At 39.0% G+C, this 22,334-nt stretch overlaps 1 protein-coding gene across 1 annotated transcript; it reads left to right on the top strand.

The window, feature by feature from the left end:
- Positions 1 to 2,263: 2,263 nt before the first annotated feature.
- Positions 2,264 to 22,006, top strand: LOC126162467 (peroxidase-like). The gene is made up of 4 exons (XM_049919003.1): positions 2,264 to 2,428; positions 4,175 to 4,373; positions 12,714 to 12,816; positions 21,462 to 22,006. Exons 1-4 carry the CDS (start codon positions 2,297 to 2,299, stop codon positions 21,535 to 21,537), a joined length of 510 nt encoding a protein of 169 aa, XP_049774960.1. The 5' UTR covers positions 2,264 to 2,296; the 3' UTR covers positions 21,538 to 22,006.
- Positions 22,007 to 22,334: the final 328 nt, after the last annotated feature.

The raw sequence follows: 22,334 nt of genomic DNA, 5'->3' as shown, positions 1-22,334 counted from the left end.
CACTAATGGTGTGTGTTGTGGTACATCTTGGCACTGATAATTGAAGCCCAATGTGGTGGCTCCGGTAAACAGCATTGACCAGTCATTTACATAATGAGTACTGCCAGAATCATACACAGGATATTGAAACATTATTCCACTCAGTGCATGTAACGAAACACTAGACTCACAGTTACAGCCCACAGTGCGCAGGAAATATGCGTGACTTCATTCTCCTATGATTGCTACACTCACTTTCTTCTTGCACTGTTGGAATTCAAATGTTCTGAAATTCACACATCATATCATAATTCTGATATTGAGATCTGTGTCATGCCTCTGTGGAATGTACAGTACATAGAAACTGGTGAATGTGCATGTGAATTGTTCACTATACCAGACTCATAATTCCATTGTCTGCCCTTGTCGGGATCACCATTATTGTTCCTTGGATGTAACTTGTATTACTGGTAGTAAATACAACAAATTGTTTAACTCCTGAGAACTATTCTTATTCATTATAACTGCATCTCACAAAATAAGACATTTCTTTAACATGGTCTAGCAAACACTGTCAAGCCCAGGACTTGTGGGGCTTGTGAAAAAGAAACACTTTTTGGTTGCATGGGAACATAAATCAGTCATGCTTGGGTCAATTATTAAGTAGCATTTGCAATTGTTCCTTCAAACTTCCGTGCTATATATCCTCTCTAACAGAATCAGGGTATGGCAAAGATGCATTTAGCAAAGTCAATGCATTCACAAATATTTGAAAAAATAATCTCAACAATACAAGATCAATAACAAAAAACAGTAAATGTGCTAAATTAATGCATAAATCATTGAAACTGATGGAGATACCTACATGATTATGTTTGATTTGTGCTAACGTAATGTTGTTTGCAATGGCCATGAGTTAGATTAGGGATTATCACCTCTGGGAAGGTATGAAGTCATTTATAAGTTACCATAAAAGAGGTTAGTAGAAAAGAATAGACATTATCACTCATGTTGTAGGTTACATGGCTGCTGTTAGGCATTTGAGCATGGTATTCAATCTTCAGCTGCTCCAGTTGAGACATGATAGCTGTATTTTGAATGCAATTTTTCCCCATGTACCCAAGGTACTGATTGCTCCCATCACATTTGATATTTGTAATCATCTCTCCTAATTTCAGGTTTCAGATAGACTCTGATATAATTAGGAATATTTGTTAACTCTTTTTACATTTATGTGGAAAGTATTCAATATGATTTGTTGGGTTTATAGTAAAGCATTAACATTTTAAACATTGGTATTAACACCAAAGTTAAAATTAAAAAATGGAAACTCCATGTAGGGATATCAACAATGTAGAAAAGATAGATTGCTACTTACCATAAAGTTAACACACTAAGTTTCAGATAGGCATAATTAAAGGACACAGCCTTCGTCGGAGAAAGAGAAACACACACCATTAATTCATGCAAGCAAGGACATATGTGCATGAGGTGTGCTTGCTTTTGTGAATGAATGGTATGTGTGTCTCTTTTTCTGACAAAGGCTATGGGTGAAAGATTACATGTAAGTGTCTTTTAATTGTGCCTGCCTGCAACTAAGCATGTTATCTTTATGGTAAGCAGCAATCTATCTTTTTTGATAACATTAAAATTAAGATATTTACTGCAGATTCAAACACCATTTGTTGGGATTAAAGTCAATCACAGTCAAACCAGTACAGAAACCCACTGCATGTAAGTGATGAACTGATTTGAATCTCAAAACTTATTCAACAGTTGAGCACAGCACAGGGGCATTGCCATGTGACTTCTGTATTAGTTAACCACCTTGTATCATGCCATTCTCTTATTTATAGAGTAGTCTACTGCAGGTAGATTGTTGATACTGAGCTCAAAACTCATTAGCATTGTGGCAAACAAGGTGACACATTCACAGTCAGGCTCTTGCTAGTAGAAGAAATATACAGCCATGCACTTACCATGTAAACAGAGTCTTTATGTGGAGAAATGTGTCGTCTACAAAGGCAGATAGGAGTCTCTGTACACTTTTCATGTAAACAGAGGTATTTATGTGAAGGAAGATGTCACCGCCAAAAGCAGACAGGAGTCTTAAATATGATATATGGATTACAAATGGTAAAGGAAATAGCTAGTATCCTTAGGAAATTTTGTCATGAGAATCTGCTGTTAACACAAATATTTCATAATAAGTGTAAAATGTCAAAGTAGTGAACATTACCATATCACCTCTCATGTTTGTGCAACAATGTTACAGATAGCTGATGAGCTATTCCGACCAAATAGGACCACCTTTGGAATGAGCCTTCCTGGCATTGATATACAAAGAGCTAGAGACCATGGTGTGCCTCCATACAATGATCTGCGTAAGAAATGTGGGCTTACAAGAGCAAATGACTTTGGTGATCTCATTGATACTACCCCTTATCCAGTAAGTGATGCCTATATCTCATTATTGCACATTTCTCATAATACTGAATTAAGTTATAACCAGAATTCAGTGAACGTGATGTAATGTTTTTCTAGTGTCTTTTTTAGTTTTAGAATTCTCGGGTGTCTGCCGAGGTCACATCCATGATATTTTGGCAAACAGGCTTGTTGCCAACTTCAGGTGGTTCCTGATGACTGATACTCTGCTCAGGTTGGAATCCTGTATATGTTGGCTGTTACCCAGCCCAATGCTCCAGTCCTGTTGCTGTCAGTGCAGGGTTCCATGCCTGACTCAGTTGTAGGCTGCTATTAGACCTCCTTGGACCCTAAGTTCAGTGACCTTATTAATTGCACAGAGCCGAGCCAAGGAGAAACAAAGTGTTCTGGTACAGTAAGGTCCACACTCTGTGTGTGGAGAATGAGGACTTCAGTTCACAGTTGAGTGTCACCATCCCCATGACCATGACACTACCAACACCAACACCACCACCACCCACCACAGTGGCTGCATGGACAGCAATGAGAGTAGAATCATGGAGGAGTTAAAATCCAATGTTTATTGGACACTAACCTGAATGGAGCAGCAGCCATCAGCAACCACATGAAGATGGTAACAAATCTGTTTACTGAAATATCCTACAGAACTTATGACATGACCTTGGCAAACACCTGGGAGTTCTAGAAGTTTACTGTTAATAAAGCTGTGTGGCCCTAAATAACCTCCCCCTCTCCCCACCCCTCTTTCTTTCTCTCTCTCTCTCTCTCTCTCTCTCTCTCTCTCTCTCTCTCTCTCTCTCTCTCTACCTCTCCCTCTCTGACTCTCTCTCTCTCTCTCTACCTCTCCCTCTCTGACTCTCTCTCTCTCTTCCCTTCTTCTTCTCTAGCTATCTCCTTCCCTCCACCACTAGAAGAAGGTATGTATACCTGCTTATGTTTATTCTGAGTAACTATTTTCATCCTCGTTTACTACACAGACCTGTTATTTTTAAGCACCTTTTTGATAATTTATAATGATTAAAAAATATCTTTGGTTTACTTTGATGTTTAAAAAAAGCTGACTTGAAACTATTAAAGACACAAGTTAAATTGAAGCAGAATTCTGTCCAAAGACACATGTGATTATCCCTTCCTGCTCTTCATGTTTTAGACTGCATAAGTATTACAGTGGGACTATGATTTATGTCCTTTTCATACATAACCTGTGTGTAATGCGTTACTAATTTCCTATCAGTAGACTATATAAGCCAACCTAATAAGAGGTCAATATTACAGTGTGTGCAAAAAAATACTACAAAGTATGTGGATTACTGCAGGCATCTGTTCCAGTTATGACTTTCATTAGTCACCTTGTTTATATTTTCATTTCAACTGTTGTGGCAGATATCCTGTAAATTTTTGTTGTTCCGTGTAATGAACAGTATGACTCTTACTTCCCAGCACTCTAAGTCATCCTGTATTTATCTGCTTTCTGGGGTGATCCTGTGCAGTTCATTGGATAAATGTACATTTTGTCCTGATATCTACATGAACTGTATCAACTATCATATATGCATGTGCCCGTACTCTTCAGTTTACATTGTCAATTCTCTGTTACTTCTCCACTACTGGTTAATATTGTTTTCAAAGGCTAATATCTATGTTTTATTACTGTAATAAACAAATATTAACATTTTCTCTCACTTGTGGCTTAGTATATTAGTTTTTTATCATTAAAATTCTGATCAAACAATTGTTATTTCTTTTCCAGGCAATTCTAAAAATGAAAAAAGTTTATAAACATGTTGATGATATTGATCCCATAGTTGGAGGAGCCTTAGAAAATAATATCCCTGGAACATTGATGGGTCCAACATTTCTGTGTCTTATGGTTAATCAGTTCCTCTTATCGCAGAAGTCTGACAGATTTTTCTACCTCAATAGGAAACAGGAGTATCCCTTTACTGAAGGTAAGTAAGAGAGAGATTAAGGCCAAATAAATCAACAAATGATGGAGATGATCCTCCTTGGCATACAAAACAGATCAGAACACTGTTGCAGAAACAACAAAAAGGCATGCCAAATACAAATGAATGCAAAATCTCCATGTTTGGTGATCTTTTACAGAAGCTCAAAATTTAGTGTGGACATCAGTGTGAGATGCTTAGAATAGTTTCCACAATGAAACTTTGTCTCAAAACCTAGCAGAAAATCCGAAGAGATTCTGGTTGTATGAAAAGTATGATAGTGACAAGACACGTGATAGCAATAGAAATACTATCAACGACAGTGCTGAAAAGCAGAGTACTAAACACAGCCTCCTGAAATTCCTTCACCAAATGAGACAAAGTAAATATTCCAGAATTCAAATCATGAACAGGTCCAACATGAGTAACTTAAAAGTAGATATCCTTGGAGTAATGAAGCAACCTAAATCACTTCATAAAAGCGAGTCTTCTGATATAGACTGTATACTAATTAGATTCCTTACAGAGCATGCTGATGCAATAGATCCATACTTAACAATCATATACATCTGCTCGCTCAACTAAAGACCCGTACCCAAAGAGCGGAAAGTTGCACAGGTTACACCAATATTCAAGAAAGACAATACGAGTAGTCCAGTAAATTACAGCCCACATCATAAACGTAAATATGCAGCAGGATTTTGGAACACATATTTTGTTTGAACATTATGAATTACCCTGAAGAGAATGGTATATTGACACACAGTCAACACAGATGTAGAAAACATTGTTCTTGTGAAACACAAATAGTTCTTTATACTCATGAAGTGTTGAATGCTATTGACAAGGGATTCCAAATTGATTCCATATTTCTAGATTTCCAGAAAGCTTTTGACACTGTACCACACAAGCAGCTTGTAGTGAAATGGCATGCTTATGGAATATCGTCCCAATTATGTGACTCGATTTGTGGTTTCCTGTCAGAACAGTCACAGTTCATAGTAATTGATGGAAAGTCATTGAGCAAACCAGAAGTGATTTCTGGTATTCCTCAATAGTGTTATAGGTCTTTTGCTGTTCCTTATCTATATAAATGATTTAGGAGATAATCTGAGCACTGTCTTAGGCTGTTTGCAAATGATGGCTGTTGTTGATCATCTAGTAAAGTCATCATAAGATCAAAACAAATTGCAGAATTATTTAGAAAACATATCTGTATGGTGTCCGCAGCTCGTGGTCTTGCAGTAGCATTCTTGCTTCCTGTGCATGGGGTCCCGGGTTCGATTCCCGGTGGGGTCAGAGATTTTCCCTGCCTTGAGACGACTGGGTGTTGTTGTCATCTTCATCATCATCATTCATCCCCATTACGGTCAGAGGAAGGCAATGGCAAACCACCTCTGCTAGGACCTTGCCTAGTCGGCGGTGTGCGTCTCCTGCATCGTTCCCTATGCTCCTCGGAGTGTGGGACCTCATCATCATCTGTATGGTGCAAAAACTGGCAATTTATCCTAAATACCAGACAGTGTGAGGTCATCCACAAGAGTGCAAAAAGGAATCCATTAAATTTCGGTTTCACAATGAATCAGTCAAAGCCAAAGGGTATCAATTCAACTAAATGCATAGGAATTACAATTATGAACAATTGAAATTGGAAAGAACACATAGAATATGTTGTGTGGAAGGCAAACCAAAGACTGCATTTTATTGGAAAGAGACTTAGATAATGTAACAGGTGTGCTAAAGAGACTAGGCTTGTCCGTCCTCTTTTATAGAGTACTGCCGCACTGTGTGGGATCCTTACTAGATAGGATTAATGGAGTACATCTAGAAAACCATGTCTCCGCAATATCCTTTCTTCCAGGAGTGCTAATTCTGCAAGCTTCGCAGGAGAGCTTCTGTAAAGTTTGGAAGGTGAGAGACGAGATACTGGCAGAAGAAAAGCTGTGAGGACAGCGCGTGAGTTGTGCTTGAGTAACTCAGATGGTAGAGCACTTGCCTGCAAAAGGCAAAGGTCCTGAGTTCGAGTCTCGGTCCGGCACATAGTTTTAATCTGCCAGGAAGTTTCTTACTTGCCCTTTTTCTAAAATGTTCTCATCATACAGAAACCACTGGAGAGCAAGTGGTACTTTGTTCTGTTTTCTAGTACCACTTCCATTGTTTCAGCTGATATGATGACCTTTTGTGTAAAGGGATCCACCACAATTTAAAATCCCCTATTTAACTTCTTTTTGCTGCATAAACTTTAAAGAGACCAAGGTGGCTGGATTCAGTGTTACATGACAAATACTGATCTGCAAAATGCAGTCCATCACACATTCACAACTTGCTTTTTGTGATGCTAAAGTCACAGTCAGATGGTAGTTACCAAGACCCCTAATGGGGAATTAATGGTGGTTGTCAGATCTGCCACTGTTTGTTATGATCAATAACATTCTTGTAATTATATCATTGCAGTTTTGGGCCCCACATGCATTGGCAAACAAGCAATGCTCTCTTATGAGTTTGTGACATTCGCCTTCTTTATTTCTTCGTTGATAGTCCTCGGTGTCGACATACTGCATTGTTATACTGGCTGAAAAAAAAGGAGGTGGGGGAGGGGGCGGGGTGGAAGTTGAACATTGACTACTATGTAGCCAACAGTTGCACAATTGTGTTTCAAAGTTCTTTACTTTCACTGTTCACAACCACCCAATGTTACATAATTATATGCACACTAGACTATTGGTAAATGTCGATAAGCCTCATTAAGAGGTTGCAGGCAAACATCAGCATTCTGCTGCAATAGTTTGCTAACCACACAGTTCACAGTTCTTGCAGAATAATAATGTACATGTGACACTATTTCGCAAATAAATTGAACAGATGTTGTCATTACTTGATCTAACACACGGCCTATTTGTGTTACACTTATTTCACTGTTAAGTTGATGCATTGTTGTAAGTTTAACTAGTACACAATTCCCCTCTGAAAATAGGCCATGGATTGTCTGTCTCAGGACCAAAAATTGGTCCTTTATATATCCTCACAATAATAGGCACTGAAACTATACATTGTTCAATGTTTAAGTTACAGAAATTACAATTAAAACACAACTCATTCAATTAAATGAACACATCAATAAATTCCTTCTTTTTAATAGTACATTCTACCACAAGGGTTAGGCCGCATTTTTCATTTAAATAATGAAATTAATAGATTTATATTAAAAACAAAGATTCCATGACTTACCAAATGGGAAAGTGCTGGTAGATAGGCACAATAAAAAAACACAGAAACACACACACAAAATTTCGAGCTTTTGCAACCCCCAGTTGCTTCATCAGGAAAGAGGGAAGGAGAGGGAAAGATGAAAGGATGTGGGTTTTAAGGGAGAGGGTAAGGAGTCATTCCAATCCCGGGAGCGGAAAGACTTACCTTAGGGGGAAAAAAGGACAGGTATACCCTTGCACACACACACATATCCATCCACACGTATACATACACAAGCAGACATATTTAAAGGCAAAGAGTTTGGGCAGAGATGTCAGTCGAGGTGGAAGTGCAGAGGCAAAGATGTTGTTGAATGACAGGTGAGGTATGAGTGGCGGCAACTTGAAATTAGTGGAGATTGAGGCCTGGTGGATAACGGGAAGAGAGGATATATTGAAGGGCAAGTTCCCATCTCCGGAGTTCGGATAGGTTAGTGTTAGTGGAAAGTATCCAGATAACCCGGACTGTTTAAAACTGTGCCAAGATGTGCTGGCCATGCACCAAGCCATGTTTAGCCACAGGGTGATCCTCATTACCAACAAACACTGTCTGCCTGTGTCCATTCATGCGAATGGACAGTTTGTTGCTGGTCATTCCCACATAGAAAGCGTCACAGTGTAGGCAGGTCAGTTGGTAAATCACGTAGGTGCTTTCACACGTGGCTCTGCCTTTGATCGTGTACACCTTCCAGGTTACAGGACTGGAGTAGGTGGTGGTGGGAGGGTGCATGGGACAGGTTTTACACTGGGGGTGGTTACAAGGGTAGGAGCCAGTTGCTAACTGTACCTCCATTATGACAGCTGCCACCCATTCCATATCAAACGGTCCCTTCCCTACAGCCTAGGCCTTCCTGGCAAACGAATCTGCTCCAGTCCTGAATCCCTGAACCATTACACCAACAACCTGAAAACAGCTTTCGCATCCCGCAACTACACTCCCGACCTGGTACAGAAGCAAATAACCAGAGGCACTTCCTCATCCCCTCAAACCCAGAACCTCTCACAGAAGAGCCCCAAAAGTGCCCCACTTGTGACAGGATACTTCCCGGGACTGGATCAGACTCTGAATGTGGCTCTCCAGCAGGGATACGACTTCCTCAAATCCTGCCCCGAAATGAGATCCATCCTTCATGAAATCCTCCCCACTCCACCAAGAGTGTCTTTCCACCGTCCACCTAACCTTCGTAACCTCTTGGTTCATCCCTATGAAATCCCCAAACCACCTTCCCTACCCTCTGGCTCCTACCCTTGTAACCGCCCCCGGTGTAAAACCTGTCCCATGCACCCTCCCACCACCACCTACTCCAGTCCTGTAACCCGGAAGGTGTACACGATCAAAGGCAGAGCCACGTGTGAAAGCACCCACGTGATTTACCAACTGACCTGCCTACACTGTGACGCTTTCTATGTGGGAATGACCAGCAACAAACTGTCCATTCGCATGAATGGACACAGGCAGACAGTGTTTGTTGGTAATGAGGATCACCCTGTGGCTAAACATGCCTTGGTGCACAGCTAGCACATCTTGGCACAGTGTTACACCGTCTGGGTTATCTGGATACTTCCCACTAACACCACCCTATCCGAACTCCGGAGGTGGGAACTTGCCCTTCAATATATCCTCTCTTCCCGTTATCCACCAGGCCTCAATCTCCGCTAATTTCAAGTTGCCACCACTCATACCTCACCTGTCATTCAACAACATCCTTGCCTCTGCACTTCCACCTCGACTGACATCTCTGCCCAAACTCTTTGCCTTTAAATATGTCTGCTTGTGTATGTATATGTGTGGATGGATATGTGTGTGTGTGCGAGTGTATATCTGTCCTTTTTTCCCCCTAAGGTAAGTCTTTCCACTCCCGGGATTGGAATGACTCCTTACCCTCTCCCTTAAAACCCACATCCTTTCATCTTTCCCTCTCCTTCCCTCTTTCCTGACGAAGCAACCGGGGGTTGCGAAAGCTCGAAATTTTGTGTGTGTGTTTCTGTGTTTTTTTATTGTGCCTATCTACCAGTGCTTTCCAGTTTGGTAAGTCATGGAATCTTTGTTTTTAATATATTTTCCCATGTGGAGTGTTTCTTTCTATTTTATTTATATCATTAATTAATAGATTTAGTTATACGAACAATACTTTTGACAAACCTGGTAATTATTTTGGAATTAATTAAGGGCTGGCTTTGCTAATATGTTTTCAAAAAGAGCCAAATAAATACTTTAAGAATCCTAGTAGTTCTTTGAAATGTTTATAATTAGTACAGAATATATACTTGTTTGTAAGTGAACAATACAATCTAAGCCATGAAACAATTACTGATTTGACCCTGTAACAAAAGTATTAGCTAGGAATGGTCAAAATAAATTAGGAAATTGATAACATACACAAAACTAAGCACAAAATTAGATCTGTTGCTGTATTCCTTAAGACTGAGGGCCAAACTTTTTCTTTATTGAAATGCAAATTATACTCATACATGTTAATGGTAATTAGGCAAAAATGAAAATAAAATGAATTTAAGGAGGCAGATGCCTAAACAAGACAGAGGAAGTAAAGAGATTCTAGCTTGCTTCATCGCAAGTTCTCAAGATAATGGTATAGAATGGTGTGACTTCATTAGGAACTTTCTTACCTTGGCCCTCATGAACAATAAAACATACCTTAATCTATTTTATGAGGTGTATCTCAAAATTAAAAACCCCAACTGCCCAAGATAAAAATTTCTTACACTATCAGGCAGGAAGTGGCATGTTTTGCATATAATCAAATGACAGACCCAAACAGTCATTCTGTCTTTTCAGATTTGAGCTACTTTTTCCACTGTAGTGTAAAACTTACAAACTCGTCTTTTATGTGTAAACATTCCTTGAGATACCTCAGTGAAATGTATAATAGTATAGTATATTAAAAAGTATTCTGCCTTACCTTTCTTTTATTGGTCTGTTTTTTCATCATTCTTTGGAACTTCAAAATCTGAGCTGCTCATCTCAACACTGCTGTGGAATAGTTACTCAAAGCTTACAGCAAAAATCACCAACTGGTTCAGCATGATACCAGACCTGCCACATGTATTTTGCAAACATGGCAATTCCTGTAGGTGTCCCCTGTTGGAATAAAATGCAGATTTCAATCTCATCTCTCGAAGTGCCAAGGTAATGATGATGTCCCATTTTCATTGCTATCAATCCACCTATGTCTCAATAAAACAAAAGCAACAAAATTAGCATTTTAAATCTTTGAGGGGTTATCACCTTTTTGTAATAAATAGATTCAACTGGTATCATCCAATTTATACAAGTTTGTGGGTGCAGCAATTTATAAAGCAATATTTGTAGGTAAGACTTCATTCATTGAAAGGATACTGGGAAAAAGCAAGGAATCGATGATAGAGATTGCTTAGTAAAGATTTGTGTGATTCATCCTAGAATACTGCTCAAGTTTGTTGGACACATAGCTTATAGTACTAGCAGGAGATACTGAACATATAGAAAGAGGGGCAGTGTGAATGGTCACAAGTTGTTTGACGCAAGAGAGAGTGTCACTGAGATGCTGATAAACATTAATTAGCAGACACTTGAATTAGACACTGTGAAGGTTCTGACCTTTCTTGCTGCAAATGCTGCTTGCAAGCAACCTGATCCTACTGCTTAACCCCAGTAAGATTCCTGAAATGTACTGTCCTACATATTCTTCGGGTTCACTTTGTTGTCTAGGAGCAGACTATACAGCCACTGCTCTAGACACCTACCACAGTGAGTTTTACTGTCCTGATGCTCTACTGAAAACTAGTTTATATACGTACAAGATAAATAGTAGAGATCTAAACTATAGACATCTGCAAACTACAGACATTTGCAAACTACAGACATTTGCAAACTACAGACATTTGAAAACTACGGGCATTTGCAAACTACAGACATTTGCAAACTACTGAAATTTGCAAACTACTGACATTTGCAAACTACTAACATTTGCAAACTACTGACATTTGCAAACTACAGGCATTTGCAAATTACAGACATTTGCAAACTACAGACATTTGCAAACTACTGAAATTTGCAAACTACTGACATTTGCAAACTACAGACATTTGCAAACTACAGACATTTGCAAACTACAGACATTTGCAAACTACAGACATCTGCAAAAAGGGTGTGGGGCAGCAAGAGGGGAACCTTGTCCCTCCTGGAATCTGGATACAGGTTTTTTATTTATTTCAGAATTCTCATGAATTTCTAGCAATGGTTGTCTGCAATTCCACTATACTACATATTCAACATCACTGACTGTGATGGGATGTACTGTTACTTGAGCAACCTCTATTTTTATATTTAAGGTCTTTTTGGTTCTCACACTATTTATGGGAAATTAAGCTGATTCCCTGGTGCAGTGACAGTTTCTTCCCTATTCTGTAGTCAAGATAAGTGTGAACCATTACAGAATAGTGCCAAGATAATGGCTCCAATCATATCTCTTTCACATTATAGTACAGTCCTTATCAAGCTGTAGAAAGGGACCGGTTCAACTCCCTGACACACTGATTACTAGCATAGTACAAACCTAGAACAGTTTACATGCCCATCAATTGTCGTCAACTCCCTCAAGGAATGTCCCCTAATCTTACTACGCAGTGGAAAACAACAGTAGCTTACCATTACCATTTGTATGTGAACAAAGAAGACCTCTGAAAACCTGCTAATTCCACAGTCTGTTTTATGGCCATGTAGATGTGTTCATCTATACTTAATCTATAGGCCAAATATATCAGTTGAAAAACAGAAAATGCTATTTTTATGGTAGAAGAGTGGAAAAAAGTGTGAAGCAAGTCACTGGGGTGTAACATGGTGCCACATCCAGTTGCAGAGCTAGAACTCCTACAGTCTAATTGGCTGTGATGCACAATTATGTGGCAAACTTTGAGACAAGGCTTGCCTTGGTTCAGTCTTGAGCTGTTAAAACTTTATCATTCTGTCCTTAATGGTTGTTTCTACTGTTTTAGGCAGAACGGTTGTAATTGATATGGGTCTGTAGTGTCTACTTGATTGTATATATGACTTTACATACTTGTAGCCTTTATTAATTCACTGACTATATTTCAGGACAAATCAATGAAATTAAGAAAGCTAGCATTGCCAGGCTTATGTGTGACCATACAGGTGTTCAAAAGATTCAAAAACGAGCATTTTTGCAGATATCTAAGAGGTATGTACAAACAGATTACATACTACTACAGATTACTTTTCTCTCTGACAGTTTATAGTTTATGCTATTTATGTACTATGTACAGAAACTGAAAGACTGAAATGTTGCTTCTACAGTGCTGAAAAGAACTGTCGATATCCACATACCCTGAAATTTGCATTTTTTGCACAAATGGTTATGAGTACACCAAAATAAAATTAGTGTCTACTCATACATCCTTCTTGAATCAGTATGGTAAGCAACTGAGAGATCAGTGATTTGGTTAGTTGTTGAACATATTTCCATTGTCATGTTTTTGTGGGTTTCTGTTTTGTGATGGCTGAACTTAAAGAACATTTTGGGTGTAGAAAGTATTGTTTTCAGCTTGCTTGAGGAAACTGGTGCCTAAATGTAGCAAATGTTGATGCAAGCTTAGAGACAATGACTTAGGTCACATATAGATTTGCAACTGGCATAAGTGTTTCAAAAATATGCAAATTTTGACTGATGGTGACAACCCTGGCATCACATCAGAAAATGTTTACAAAATGAGGGTTTTGAGAGTAAGTTATTGTACATGTGAACTTATTCACTGAGAAGAATTAACTTGCCATGAAGTTTGTGCCATGACTGCTTCAAAATGCCCAGTATCACCATGACATGGATGTCTTCAGGGATCTGAAACAGTTGTGTTACTACAACCCAAACTTTCTTTCAAAGGTTGTGCCACAATTACAATTCTAAAATTAAGCAGTAATCATTGCAGTAGAAGAGTTGGTCTGAGAAGTCAAAGGTAGCATTAAGCCCATGTTGGTACCTATGTGACATTGTTAATAAAGAGTTCATGATTCACGATCAGATGTTCAATAACATTGAGGTGAGTCTGTGCTTTCACATTTTTAGATATGTCTCCAGCAACTCACAAGGATTCTACAGTTGATTATTGGTAAAGTCAATACTCACATTTGTTTACAAATTCTTTTATAGAAATCTGTGGACACTACATTCACAGAAGAGCATGTGTCTAGTATCACTGTAATGGGTGTGAACTGTAACAAATTAAGTTTCCAACCAACGTTATTGCATATGTTTGGATGGGAGACATGTTAGATAAGTGCAGGGGACAGAGAAGCATTGGTATATACTGTTCTTTAAGGAAGCCATGTATATTCCTTGCCAAATGCAATCAGGCATTTTCCTTTGAAAAGTGACACATGGAGTTGTCTGATAGTGAGCCAGTATCTTGAGCTAAAAACTTCTTTGATATTGACGGTGGTGTTCAGTTTTCCTTTATTAAATGTGAATCAAGATAATGTGCTGTGCTTAATGACAACAATCCCATCATTTCAGGTATTTGTCCACAGTAATGCAGAATTCCAGAGTATGTCCATAATGATGGCATTACTGTGGACAATCTCTATAGTCAAACAATCTTTATTTACATAATACTCCTTTCCTGGACACTGAGTAATTGTCAAACCACTGTTCAAAAAAGGTGATAAAGCAAAGAGTTTCCCAACTATTGGCCAGTTTCATTGCTAACAATTCCTTCTAAAATCCTAGAGAAACTTATGGTCAAGAGAATTGTGGACCGTGTTAATAAACATAACATCATTAATAAAAGTCAGTTTGGATTCCAAAAGGGTATTCCAACTGATCACACAGTTTCTCATTTGTCAACCAACTTCTCGTATCCATACACAATAAAGTGTCACCAGCTAAATCATTTGATTTAGATCACAAAATTCAGCTTATGAAGGCTGAGCAGTGTGGCTTATATGGTAAAGTAGGGATGTGGCTTGAGTCATATCTAGATGACAGAAAGCAGAAGTCAGTAGGCTTGGTGCTTGGTCTCTTACTTTTCCAATCTTTACCAATGATTTGCCATGGTGCATGAAACAAAAGCACACTTCTCCCTATTTACAGCAGACACAACCATTATGACTGACAAAGTGCCAACCTGCAGTCTAGAGAACTCTGACAACTATATTCAAAGAAGTTATAGACTGGTTCACTTCAAATTGTCTGTCCCTCAATGTTAACAAGACAATTCATTCAGTTTCAAACAGCAAACAAAAAATGGAAAGTATTGAAATAACATGTGGTGACAAAGAAATATTGAGGGTTGAGTCTTCCAGATTCCTGGGATTACTTATTAACAATAATCTAAACTGGTCAGTTCGCATAATTGACCTATGTAAAAGACTGACTTTGGCAACATTTGTCTTTCTCTCAGTTTCATCTGCAGCTTGGGAAAAATAGAAACTGCATATGTCATATATGTACATTCACTTATGACATATGGTATCATGTTCTGGGGAAACCAGTCATGAGCAAATAAAGTTTTTATAAAGTCTTTATTGCACAGAAGAGAGTCATTAGAATTATGGGTAGATTAGACCCTAGATGGTCTTGTAGAAATTGATTCAAACAGCTGGGGATCCTCACTATGTCATTCCAGTACATTTTTTCACTAATGTGTTGCATGAATAACAATCATACAATTTACAGAACAAACAATGAATACCATGATCATCATAAGTAAACATGATCTTCACAAAGATATAAAAATATCTCACTGTGGTGTAGAAAGGAGTACATTATTCACACTCAAAAGTATGCAATTAACTTCCAGTTCACATTTAATCAATCTTTGGGGATAAGACTAAATTTTTTAAAAAAGCTACAACTTTATCTTTTGAATAGTTCTTTCTGTTCTTTACAGGAATTTTTTGACAATGTGTAATAATTAGTGAACTGTGTTTAATTTTAAGCATTCCTATAAGAAATGACTGTGTAGGACTGGTATACCAATTATTAACAGAAGGCTTTTTATATGAATTAGAAAGTAAGCCTTATAATTTGTTTCTGGAACCGTTGTGGCTACTGTAATCTGTGTTGCTATTTGAACACTTGAACCTCATGTATCTTTTTCATATGATTTAGATGGTAAGCCACATGGTCATTTACATATGATTATTACTGTATGAATCTGACATGTTCTACATCCTAGGGATACATTCACATCAAGGAACCATGAAACTCAAAAATAAATAAATAAATGCTGACACCACAACCTGAAATGTTGACTAGAACTTGATTTTTTTTTCACTTTATTGTACAGCTCTCCACCAGCTCATGTGATGTAAAAATTACCTTACTTGTCATAGGAAAGAAATGAAAAATTAATGAAGATGGCTAAACAACTGTGACCAGTATAGTACTAGACTCTTCGGCCATAATAAAATTGTGATTTACTAAGTAGTTGTCATTTATGCTACATTTCATGAAATATTTCCCAAGAGAGTTAGAGATCTTTGATCATTCAGTTGAAGCACTTATGTCAGCACTGAATAAGGATGCTATGAATATAATTTTCTGCTATGTAACTGAGCCTTACAGCCAATCATTCAGTAATATGAAAGATGAGCAATTGTATGGATCAGAAGAAATTTTTGAGGTACTCTGTATCTTTACTAAACCATTGTGGAACTAGAAATGAAGGGGGCCTTGCAGAATGATTGCTTTGTTAGGAACTGATGTCTGTGCCACTGGATGCAATTGGTTAATGTAAGATGCGCTCATGATTATGTACCCTTGCCTATCCTTGGATAGTTAGTAATAAAAAAAACATAAAACTGCCACCTACTTTTATGTAGACATTTCCATGCTCACTGGTATAAAGTAATAATGAAATACACGAGACAACTATACATTGGAGGAAAGGTGAATACAGGAAAATTTGGCACCTCTAGATGAAACTGGAATCTAATTATGTAACAAGACAAAGCAATGAAGACTTCATTTTCAGAGCCCAATTGTGATACATAATAGACCACTAATGTTACATACATTTGAACTGTTTAATAATGTGATGGTACATACAGAAAACCAACTGCCAAAAATATAGACAGGGAAGCCCAATACAGATTCCAGAAATGCAACATTTCAGTAAAGAATGTCACTGATACCCAAAGTACACTTGCTTCCTAACACTAAACAAAATCCCATATTCAGACATTTACTTTATGATGCGTGAGCAAGTTTTTGGTCACAAACTGCATTTGTACTTAAGTGAGGAAATATTTGTCTTTAGTGTCTAATTTATGTTATGAATATTACTTTCAATTCCTGTGTCTACAGTTTGGTGGGCACATATGTTGAGGTGCATTTGTATCATATACCTACCAATACTTATGGAAGATGAAGCTCTATTTAATTGTTGTGGAAAATGCATAAAAGAGGCAGCACCATTCAAGACACCAGTGCTCTCAACTCTAGGACTTCACTGACAAACCAGTATATGTCATATACATGGTACAGAAGATAATTAATTTGTTACTGAAACATGAACAGTAATGAAGAAATTATGGTATTTTACAGCAAAGAGTGAAATTGTGTCCCACGTTAAAATGAATAATGGTTGGAGTTAGCCATGTGTCAACTACAATATCTACATTTACATCTACGCGATTACTCTGCTATTCACAATTAAGTGCTTGGCAGAGGGTTCAATGAACCACCACTATACAGATAGCAGTGTATAATATTATGAGCTGAGAATGGGGATGGAAATTGGGTGCAGTGTACTAGAAAGAACCATCCTGCCATTCAGTTGAAATGCAATTCTGAAAAACCTGTATTTAAAATGTCGAACAGAACACGAATACTGAATAATAATCTAGCATCTGAAGCACAAAGCCACTGTATTCAGTTGTTCTGCATTCATAAACATATAAAACAATTTCTCAGCAGTCTGGGGAGCAAATCATGTTTAATGTCAAAGTATAAATGTGCTCTAAGGAAAGTCATCAACTCCAAATCAAATTCAGCAGCTGGACTGGTGTACATGAATAACAAGTTAGTAGCACCCTTTGTTCATGTCTGTGTGTAGCAAAGTATTACAAAATGTTAAAGTTTTTAGTGAAACCACTGTCTCTGGCCACTGAGGCCTTGGCAGTCATGTCTGTGTGAGTTGTGCTTCTGTCAATGTGTGTGTGTGTGTGTGTGTGTGTGTGTGTGTGTGTGTGTGTGTGTGTGTGTGTGTGTGTGGTGTTTTGTGAAGAAGGATTTTTGGCCAAAGGCTCAGTTGTTTAGCAGTCTTTTTGTTGTGCCTGTCTGCAACTCAACATTGTAAATATCAATTTGTTAAAGTGCATCAGCAGGCTGGTGTTATCTGTCCCCAATTGAATTTATTATCAAGTTGTAATCCCAAGAATTTTATTCTGTGAAACTTTTCCGTATGACTGTCATTATATTTTAGACCTATATGGGGAGGCAATCTATTATGAGTCCTGGACTGAATATAATGTATCTTTTCAAAGTTTAATGACAAGCAATGACAAAAGCCATTAATTAATGTCCAAAAATTTCAATAACCAATCTTTCTAAAACTGTACTTGATCTGTTATTTGTTGCATTGTTTTTTATCATCTGCAAACCAAACAAACATTGCATACAATAATGTTATTGATGAAAGATCATTAGTATACACAAGAAAAAGTACGAGCCATATGATGGAAACTTGTGGCACACCACATATGATTAGTCCCCAGTTGGATGATGAATGATAGCTTAATGAAAGATTGTCAATCTGTTTAGTAGCTGCATATTTTGTCCCTCCTTGTGTCAAAGTTAGATACAATAGAAGCTAACACAGATCAGTTTTCCCTTATGGTGTTTCACTGGTCAGTATTTCTGTTACTCTCAAACTCAGATGGATTGGTGAGAATTAAATGTAGTGCGCATCTGTGGTTAATATTCCCAGCTGCTTAAAAACATGCCCTCATTGAATTATTTTTGTCTCAGTGAGGAGTTACCCCACAATATTTTCCTGCAGACATTATTGTATGAAAATATGGAAAATAATGTCCGACTTTTATATCCCCAAAGTTGACAATCATATTGGTGTTCTGAAATGTTTGTATGATGCTTTTCATATTCTGTCAGTTCCTACAAACAAGAGAATTTGCCTTACAAACAACAATGTAGGAAAGACAGATACTTACCATAAAGAAGTGACATCAAGTTGCAGACAGGCACAGCCTTCCTCAATAAAGACACGCACACACACATACACAAAACACACACACACACACACACACACACACACACACACACACACACACCAGTCAAGTCCAGCATTTGGGTCTGGAATGCAACATCACGAGGGATGCAAACAGCAATCAGAAGGGTGAGGGTGAGGGTGAGCACAGGGTCTAGGTTGCCAACAGGTGGAGCATCAGGAGGTTCTGGGGCAGGGAGGTGGAAAAAAAAAGAACAAAGAAGGAGGGAGTGAGGAAAGATGGGTGGATGCATTGGCAGAGGGCTGCAAATAAACAGGGTGGGAGACGAGCATGGGCAGGAGATGACAGGACAGAGGGGTTGGAACTGTTCGTTGGAGGGTGCGGGAATAGTATGTTACTGTAGGTTAAGGCCGGGATAATTACTGGTGCGGAGAATGTGTTGTAAGGATAACTCCCGTCTGTGCAGTTCTGAAATCCTGGTGTTGGAGGGAAGGATCCAGATGGCTCAGGGAATGAAGCAACCACTGAAATCAAATGTGCTGTATTCAGCTGCATGTTGTGCCACAGAGTATTCTACTTTGCTCTTGGTCTCAGTTTAGTGGTGGCCGTTCATCCTGGTGGACAGCTGGTTCATAGTCATACTAATATAAAAAGCTGTGCAATGATTGCAGCAGAGCTGGTGAATGATGTGGCTGCTTCCACAAGTGGCCCAGTCCCTGATGGCAAAGGATAAACTTGTGACAGGACTGGAATAGAAAGTGCTGGGGGGGGGGGGGGGGGGGGGTGCATTGGGCAGGTTTCACACCTGGGACTTCCACAGGGATATTATCCTTGTGGTAAGGGGTTAAGATTGGGAGTGGCATAGGGATGGACTAAGATGTTGTGGAGATTGAGTGGGTGATGGAACACAACTTTAGGAGGAGTGGGAAGTATCTCGGGTAGGATGTACCTCATTTCAGGCATGATGATAGATAATCAAAGCCCTGGCAAAGGATGTTGTTCAGTTGTTCCAGTCTGGGGTGGTACTGGGTGACAAAAGAGGCTCTCCTTTGTAGCTGGTTTTTGGGGGTTGTTGGAGAATTCGGGTTGATGATGATGATGTTTGGTTTGCGGGGCGCTCAACAGCGTGGTTATCAGCGCCCGTACAAGTACCCAATCTTTGCTCAGTCCAATTGCGCCACTTTCCTGGATGATGATGAAATGGTGAGGACAACACAAACACCCAGTCATCTCGAGGCAGGTGAAAATCCCTGACCCCGCCGGGAATCGAACCCGGGACCCCGTGCTCGGGAAGCGAGAACGCTACCGCGAGACCACGAGCGGCGGACGGAGAATTCGGGTTGTGAGGGGAAATAGCATGGGAGATCTGTTTGTGTACTATGTCTGGGGGCTATCACCTGTCTGTGAAGGCCTTATTGAGACCCTCAGCATACTGAGCAAGGAGTTTTTGTCACAGCAGATAAACCATCCTGAAGTAGCCAAGCTATGTGGGAGGGAATTTTTTGTGTGAAATGGATGACATTCGTAAAAGTGCAGGGACTGTTGGTGGTTGGTGGGTTTAATGTGGACAGAGGTGTGGATGGAGCTGCCACAGAGGAGGAGGTTGACATCTAGGAAGGTGGCATGCTGCGTTGAGGAGGACCACATGAAGCAGATGGGAGAGAAGGTGTTGAGGAAGTGAAGGAATGAAGACAGGGTGTCTTGGCGCTGGTACACACCATGAAGATATCATCAATGAACCTAAACCAGACTAGGGGTTTGGTGTTTTGGGAGGCTAGGAAGGTCTCCTCTAGATGACCCATAAAAAGGTTGGCATAGGAGGGTGCCATGTGGGTGCCAGTGGATGTGTTGCTGATTTGTTTATGTACCTTCCCTTCATATGAGAAGTAGTTGTGGGTTAGGACAAAGTCAGTGAGATGTATGAGGAATGAGGTAGTAGGTTTGGAGTCTGAAGGACGTTGAGAAAGGTAGTGTTCAATAGCAATAAGACCATGGGCATGAGGGATGTTGGTGTATAGGGAGGTGGTGTCAACAGCGACAAGCAGGAATCCAGGAGGTAAAGGTGGAGAGTTGGTGAAGGATTGACTGGTGTCTTTGATGTGGGAGGCTAGATTTTGGGCAATTGGTTGAAGGTGTTGGTCAATGACTGCCAAAATTCTTTCAGTGGGGGCACAATAACCAGCCACATCAGGACACCCAGGCATATTGGCTTTGTGGATTTTGGGGAGCATGTAGAAGGTAGGTGTGCAGGGTGTCATAGGTGTGAGGAGAGAAATGGATTCAGGGGAGATGTTCTGGGAAGGGCCTAAGGTTTTAAGCAGGGATTGGAGTTTGTATTGGACTTCTGGCAAAGTTTGTAGGCTGAGGAGTCAGTCAATTGGCAGAGGCCTTCTGCCAGGTAGTCGCAGCGATTCATAACAACAGTGGTGGAACCTTTGTCTACAGGTAGGAAGATTAGGCCATGATTTGTTTTGAGATTGCGTATGGCTGTTCTTCCTTCTTCTGAAAGGTTGGTGTTCTGAGGAAGGTCCTCCTCCCCCCCTCCCCCCCACACACTGTTTCATTGTATTACACATACTAGAAATTATTCACAGAATAAATGCAATAACAATAATTTATTTTTGTTTTCGCATGTTTCAGGAATTCGTTAGTAGATTGTAGACATATTCCTGCTGTTGATCTGTCAGCGTGGGAGGAAAAATGGAATGTTGCTTGAACTAGTATCAAGAGCAGCACCCTGCTTTGAGTTATTACTTTGAAAATACTGCTTTCAAATCAGTGTGAAATAGTGAAAATGTGTCAAATTTGTAAGAGTCTAAAGTGCTTCACTTCACTGTTAGATGGGTGAAACAACTGGGTTTGGGTTTAAAGAAAGATGTTGTAAGGAAAAAAGTGTTTAATCATGAAAAATAAAAGCAAAGAAAAATTCTTACTTGTCTGGTGAGTCTCTTAATGATTTGTCATTACAATGCAGTTTCTACCTGTTTCTGTGCCTCACTGTTTTATTTCAGTATGTATTGTAATCACTCATTTAATAAATGCCTTGCATTTTTACTACCTCTCCAATTAGTCACATGTAATTGAATAGTAGTGACAAATGGACATTTTGAACCAATTTAGTAGATTCTTATTGTAGAGCTGGACTAAGTGATTTTGTGACACATTAGATCTAACTTCTGACATTAAATGAAAACACAGTTTTTGGTACCAAAAGCAGTATTAAGAATCACTGTTGTAACCTGATTGTAACTATGATATGTTAAAAAAGTGTTAAAATGTGAATAAAAGATTTTAGTCATGTCTCCAGCCTAGAAAAATGGCTAAACTAGTAGTAAAATTGATAACTATTTCTTCAATTTAGTGAGTGTTTTGTTTATTTATTTATTTGCTCCTGTTGATTACATATTATACAACCAGTGAACAAGTAATATACAACAACTCAATTGATACAGTTACAGTAGTACATGGACATTTATACATCACATTGCACAGACATTTGTTTGTTTACCAAGA

Source organism: Schistocerca cancellata, chromosome 1 (assembly GCF_023864275.1).
Source record: "Schistocerca cancellata isolate TAMUIC-IGC-003103 chromosome 1, iqSchCanc2.1, whole genome shotgun sequence".
Taxonomy (NCBI): domain Eukaryota; kingdom Metazoa; phylum Arthropoda; class Insecta; order Orthoptera; family Acrididae; genus Schistocerca; species Schistocerca cancellata.
The sequence above is the reverse complement of the archived record's forward strand: the minus strand, read 5'-3'. Positions and strand labels throughout refer to the sequence as shown.

What these genes read in the sequence shown, in the direction of transcription:
- LOC126162467 (XM_049919003.1), top strand. Translation starts at nt 2,297, where the DNA reads ATGAGCCTTCCTGGCATTGATATACAAAGAGCTAGAGACCATGGTGTG. An exon ending in GGAGTATCCCTTTACTGAAG is followed by an intron (nt 4,374 to 12,713) that starts GTAAGTAAGAGA and finishes ACTATATTTCAG; the next exon opens with GACAAATCAATGAAATTAAG. An exon ending in TTTTTGCAGATATCTAAGAG is followed by an intron (nt 12,817 to 21,461) that starts GTATGTACAAAC and finishes CGCATGTTTCAG; the next exon opens with GAATTCGTTAGTAGATTGTA.